The sequence below is a fragment of the Capricornis sumatraensis genome, chromosome 22 (genome assembly GCF_032405125.1).
Source record: "Capricornis sumatraensis isolate serow.1 chromosome 22, serow.2, whole genome shotgun sequence".
Lineage (NCBI taxonomy): Eukaryota > Metazoa > Chordata > Mammalia > Artiodactyla > Bovidae > Capricornis > Capricornis sumatraensis.
Window position 1 is genome coordinate 36,181,604 of NC_091090.1, and position 6,750 is coordinate 36,188,353.

Below are 6,750 nucleotides of genomic sequence, written 5' to 3' on the forward strand. Positions count from 1 at the left end.
AGATTTGAAGGTTACTTTTCTTTAAAAAAAATAATGCCATCTTGAGTTGGGAAGATGCCCTAGAGAAGGGAAGGGCTACCCACTCCAGTATTCTGGCCTGGAGAACTCCATGGACTATACAGTCCATGGGGTCGCAAAGAGTCGGACACAACTGAGAGTCTTTCACTTTCACTTGGAAGTTTCTGGGATACTGATGCTGAAGACTATTTTGGTGTATTGTTTTGATAACACAGGTCATAAATGTAAGAGAAGTGTAAGTGTAAGAGAATTCCATAATAAATCTTAGAAAGCAGTCACAGCCCAATTTATCTTTGTTGTTCTCAAAATGGCATTTATGAGTTGATTAAATATTTTTTTTCTGGTCATAAAACCAATACATATCTACTGCAGGAAATTTTTTTTTCATGTTTAATAATAAAAAAAAAAACCTTCCAAAACAAAATACTGTTTAAACAACAAATGACCTCACCATCCAGAGAGGCAATTTGTATTTTGGTATCTAGTTCCTTTTGGAAAAGGAAATGGCAAACTACTCCAGTATTCTTGCCTGGAAAATTCCATGGACAGAGGAGCCTGGCGGGCTATGGTCCATGGGGTCACAAACAGTCAGACACGACTGAACAACTAACACACACATCTAGTTACTCTTTCGTCACAGGCACTTTTTTTAAAAATAAAAATGGGACAGTACTATATATACTTTTGTATCTACGTGTTTACTGAGCAGTCTCTGATGCACCCTGTAAGTTTCTAACTTTTCATTGTTTGAAATGACGTTTTGGCAAATAAACTTGTTGATGTGTCATGCGTACGTTCATAGCGGTTTCTTAGGATAAATTCCTAGGAGTGGAGCTGCTAGTGTCCAACACACGTGCAGCGTGTAGACTTCTGATGCATCTGCCAGATTGTTCTGAGGAAGGCAGCTCACCTTCTCAGAAATATTGTACCAGCCTGCTTATCTGCACCCTCTCCAATACTAGGTCCTAATGCTTTTGTGTATAGAATACAAATCTATCTTTTACATATGCTAATTCCTTAAAGCAAGGCCTATCACAGACAAATAAAAATAAGACACAGTTGTCACGTTTTAAGGGACTGCATTCAACGTACTGGAAATGTGAAACTACACAAATATCTAAAACAGCACAAGAAATGCTGTCTCAGGGAGAGCAGAGTACCAGGTACCAGACAGATCTTGGCAAAACAACGGGCATGGACGTTCCCCAAACATATTTTTCTGCTTTATCCCTTTTACAGGTTTTGGAACCATTTTCAAATAAAACTCCCCCTAACACCGCCCAACTGGAAGTCCTTCCTAACGTACTGTGGGGAGAGAGGACCTGAGATCTCCCAGGTAAAGCAGCTTGTGGATCTGGGAGACACATTTATATCCATCCCATCACATTTGTTTTTGGCATTTGAAGGTTGGGGGATATTTTTAATAAGCTGAAATGGAGGGAGAGAAGATAGAATAATCCAGACAGAATGAGTGAGTGAAGTTAAAAGGTTGGAAAATATAAGATGAATTAGAGCGATGGCAGGTCCTCCTGGTGTGGCAGAGAAGGAAGGGAAAGCAGGAATAAGGCATGAATGGCCCTGGGAGAACAAAGAGTCAGGAGGTTCAATGGAGATGCTGAGGAGGTTCTGTAGTTGTGAAAAAGTGGGAGGTGTTAAAGGTAAGGAGGCAGCTGAATGAGGGATTGCCAAGTCCAAGGTCTTGCTGATGGAGCAGATCTGAATAAAGATAGGTGAAAGGACAGCTGTATAATGAAAGGGAGCAGAGATGAAGATCTCAGCTGTCGGGAGGTCGATGCATGCGTTTCCAAGTTGCCTTAGCAAGGAAGCAGGCATATGGTGGTCAACACTTGAGACTTGGAAACTGACCACTTGAATTAAAATCTTGGTTCTGTCACCTCCTTTGTGACCTTTGGGGAATCTGTGTCTCCGATTTTCATCTATGAAGTGAACATAATAATAGCACCTACCTCATGGGGTTATGTCGTATTCTTCAGGCCTTTCTAGAAGAGTGAGTGACACATGGTAAGTGTACAATAAACATTGACCGTAAGAGCCTTATGAAAGAAACAGGAGAATCATGGGACCTATAACCACTCATAGGGCGAATCTATGAAAAGTTGGGAGGAGAGTCATTTCAGTTTACAGCCCAGCTTTAGAGTCTCACTTACCTTAAAGCATCATAGAGTATATAACCTGAACAAAAGACTAAAAATAAAAAGTCACCTCAGTGCAATAAAAACTGAATAAATATTGAAAAGAGTTTCATACTGCTGTTCATTAGTAATATCTTAAATTCACAGGGATACTAAGCTGCATGAAAAATTCAAGTATTCACTGATGCTGTATCTTGAACATGAAGCTTATACCAAAGAGACTATGTATGCCTTACTGACATCAGCAATGGATAATCAAATGTTGTGTTTGTGAAATGTTCACATATCTTATGTTTGTGGATCACTACATAGCCAGAGTATTGATATTTTAATTATTCTGTCCATAATTTTCTGTAAAAGAACCCATGAATGCCTTAGGAACAAATTCTCTGTGGAAAACAAAGACAACAGGAGATGTAAATCCAAGTACAGAAGAAGTAGAACAGGAGGAGAAAAGGTTTCCTAGAAGACAAGGAAAAGAAAGGGGTGGGGGAGCAGATGCTGGGTTAGAAGAAGAGAAGAAAGGAGAGAAACAGATAAATGAGGGGCTGTAAGAAGAAAATAAGGAAGAGAAAAAGTTAAAATGGAACTTAAAAAGAATGTAAACATAGACATTTTGTTCCTTAATAGATTGACTCCCCAGATAGAGTCCATGAATGTAACTGAGTAAGAAGCATTCATGAGCTGTTTGCAGTTTCTGAAAAAGTTTCGTTGAAGTCATATATTTACCAAAACAAGGCTGCAGAGGCTACCCAAGATGTAAAATTTCTTTGGGACTGAAATAATTTTGGTTCAGTGATAAAAATTTATTACTTAATGTATATTATAAATTCTAACAAATAATGGTATCTTTGAATAAAATATATGAACACTAGCTAATGACCAAGTGAGTCCTATAGACAAAAATCTTTCAATCTCAATAGAATAATCAACAGTCGAGACCTATATCTTGAAGAAATTAAGAAGTCCTCTTCTGAATACTTGAAAACACTGTTGCAGTGGTTAAAACCCACAACTAATGTATCTGTTTCTGTTAATGTCTGTAGTTTTTGATGATTTTCCTATGATTAGCACACTATCTCTAGGAAATGTGATTGTTGACTGTGTTTCTATTTTAATATTGATGTTTCCAGTACACACAAACCTCATTGATCTGAACATCAGAACTGATTTCCTAATTATGTATACTACCTCTTTAACTCTGAAGATTAAGATTTAAGATTCTCCTTAAATCTCATGATTATCTACTTCTTACAAAGATAATAATATGATATTTGATGTCTCTGATTCACTTCATACATTCTACCTATGTTTTGTGATTTATGCTCTATAGTAAATTATTCAATTATTACTGAAAAATAAATGTAATGTATGTCAGTATATGAATATATGATAAAATGTGTATGAGGAGCAAATAAAAGATTATTTTAAAATATGGATGTTTTCTTACCACCAAGCCTATCTTTATTTTCATGCTGTCTTCCTAGCTATCATCTTCTGATACCCTGACTCCAGCAATTCTTTGATATTACAAGGCCTTTAGTCCATTGACCCTGCATGTCCTCACTTTTCTTCTTAGTCATCTTTGATTCTTTTCCACTTGTGTCCACATCAACCTCTCTTGTCATTTTTCTACCTTACCTGCCCTCTTTCCCTTTCTCATATCTCAGATCTCATTTCCATGACTTCCAAACTATGAGATCATTCTTTATACTTTGCGCTAACATCCATTGTATCAACAGATCCCATCACCTTTACTTTCAAAATATACCCAGAGTATAACCACTTTCCACCATCTCCACTGCTATCAACATCAGGAGAAAACAGAAACCCACAGAGGTAATCTTGGCATTAGGGGCTGGTTTTCTTTATGCCATGGAGAGGGCAGGAGGAGAAGGGGACAACAGAGGATGAGATGGTTGGATGGCATCACCCACTCAATGGACATGGGTTTGGGTGGACTCTGGGAGTTGGTGATGGACAGGGAGGCCTGGCATGCTGTGGTTCATGGGGTCGCAAAGAGTCGGACACGACTGAGTGACTGAACTGAACTGAACTGAACTGACTGGATAGGCATCTGTTCCTGCCAAGAAAGGCGAACAAGCCGAATGCCTTGAAACAAGCTCAGAGCCATTCAAGGCAATGCTGGGAAAGCCATCTTTAGGGAGGTGACTTGCAGACTGCACAATCCTAAAGCTACTTTAGAGGGTACCAGGGTAACAGCTACCAGCTGGGAACTGTTGCTCATCTCTTATTTCAGGAGCCCAAGTCTGAAGAAACAAAAGAACAGAAACCACTTCCTTCTCTAGTGCTCCTCTAGTGCCCTCTACAGACAAAACTTAACTTCATACTAGCTGTCGTTTTTTGTTCTTTTTTTTTTTTTTTTTTAATTTTATTTTTTTACTTTACAATACCATATTGGTTTTGCCATACATTGACATGAATCCACCACAGGTGTACATGAGTTCCCAACCCTGAACCCCCCTCCCACCACCCTCCCCTTATCATCTCTCTGGGTCATCCCAGTGCACCAGCCCAAAGCATCCTGTATCCTGTATCGAACATAGACTAGCGATTTGCTTCTTACATGATGGTATACGTGTTTCAATGCCCTTCTCCCAAATCATCCCACCCTCTCCCTCTCCCTCTGAGTCCAAAAGGCTGTTCTATACATCTGTGTCTCTTTTGCTGTCTCGCATATAGGGTTATCATTACCATCTTTCTAAATTCCATATATATGTGTTAGTATACTGTATTGGTGTTTTTCTTTCTGGCTTACTTCCCTCTGTATAATCGGCTCCAGTTTCATCCACCTCATTAGAACTGATTCAACTGTATTCTTTTTAATGGCTGAGTAATACTCCATAGTGTGTGTGTACCACAGCTTTCTTATCCATTCATCTGTTGATGGACATCTAGGTTGCTTCCATGTCCTGGCTATTATAAACAGTGCTGCGATGAACATTGGGGTACATGTGTCTCTTTCAATTCTGGTTTCCTCGGTGTGTATGCCCAGCAGTGGGATTGCTGGGTCATAAGGCAGTTCTATTTCCAGTTTTTTAAGGAATGTCCACACTGTTCTCCATAGTGGCTGTACTAGTTTGCATTCCCACCAACAGTGTAAGAAGGTTCCCTTTTCTCCACACCCTCTCCAGCATTTATTGCTTGCAGTCTTTTGCATCGCAGCCATTCTGACTGGTGTGAAATGGTACCTCATTGTAGTCTTGATTTGCATTTCTCTGATAATGAGTGATGTTGAGCATCTTTTCATGTGTTTGTTAGCCATCCGTATGTCTTCTTTGGAGAAATGTCTATTTAGTTCTTTGGCCCATTTTTTGTTTGGGTCATTTATTTTTCTGGAATTGAGCTGCATAAGTTGCTTGTATATTTTTGAGATTAGTTGTTTGTCAGTTGCTTCATTTGTTATTATTTTCTCCCATTCTGAAGGCTGTCTTTTCACCTTGCTTATATTCTCCTTTGTTGTGCAGAAGCTTTTAATTTTAATTAGATCCCATTTGTTTATTTTTGCTTTTATTTCCAGAATTCTGGGAGGTGGATCATAGAGGATCCTGCTGTGATTTATGTCGGAGAGTGTTTTGCCTAAGTTCTCCTCTAGGAGTTTTATAGTTTCTGGTCTTACATTTAGATCCTTAATCCATTTTGAGTTTATTTTTGTGAATGGTGTTAGAAAGTGATCTAGTTTCATTCTTTTACAAGTGGTTGACCAGTTTTCCCAGCACCACTTGTTAAAGAGATTGTCTTTACTCCATTGTATATTCTTGCCTCCTTTGTCAAAGATAAGGTGTCCGTAGGTGTGTGGATTTATCTCTGGGCTTTGTATTTTGTTCCATTGATCTATATTTCTGTCTTTGTGCCAGTACCACACTGTCTTGATCACTGTGCCTTTGTAGTAGAGCCTGAAGTCAGGCAGGTTGATTCCTCCAGTTCCATTCTTCTTTCTCAAGATTGCTTTGGCTATTCGAGGTTTTTTTATATTTCCATAAAAATTGTGAAATTATTTGTTCTAGCTCTGTGAAAAATACCACTGGTAGCTTGATAGGGATTGCACTGAATCTGTAGATTGCTTTGGGTATTATACTCATTTTCACTATATTGACTCTTCTGATCCATGAACATGGTATATTTCTCCATCTGTTAGTGTCCTCTTTGATTTCTTTCATCAGTGTTTTATAGTTTTCTATATATAGGTCTTTAGTTTCTTTAGGTAGATATATTCCCAAGTATTTTATTCTTTTCGTTGCAATGGTGAATGGAATTGTTTCTTTAATTTCTTTTTCTGCTTTCTCATTATTAGTGTATAGGAATGCAAGGGATTTCTGTGTGTTGATTTTATATCCTGCAACTTTACTATATTCATTGATTAGTTCTAGTCATTTTCTGGTGGTGTCTTTAGGGTTTTCTATGTAGAGGATCATGTCATCTGCAAACAGTGAGAGTTTTACTTCTTCTTTTCCAATTTGGATTTCTTTTTCTGCTCTGATTGCTGTGGCCAAAACTTCCAGAACTATGTTGAATAGTAGCAGTGAAAGTGGGCACCCTTGTCTTGTTCCTGACTTTA

General features: G+C 38.4%; 1 protein-coding gene across 1 annotated transcript in view; it reads left to right on the forward strand.

The window, feature by feature from the left end:
• The window catches only part of LOC138097984 (cytidine monophosphate-N-acetylneuraminic acid hydroxylase), a 48,285-nt gene extending 44,804 nt beyond the window's left edge, over positions 1–3,481 (forward strand). The window contains exons 14-15 of the mRNA XM_068994194.1: positions 1,258–1,354; positions 2,319–3,481. Coding sequence (XP_068850295.1) covers positions 1,258–1,354; positions 2,319–2,327 — 106 coding nt within the window. The 3' untranslated portion in view covers positions 2,328–3,481. The remainder of the gene's footprint in view (positions 1–1,257; positions 1,355–2,318) is intronic.
• Positions 3,482–6,750: the final 3,269 nt, after the last annotated feature.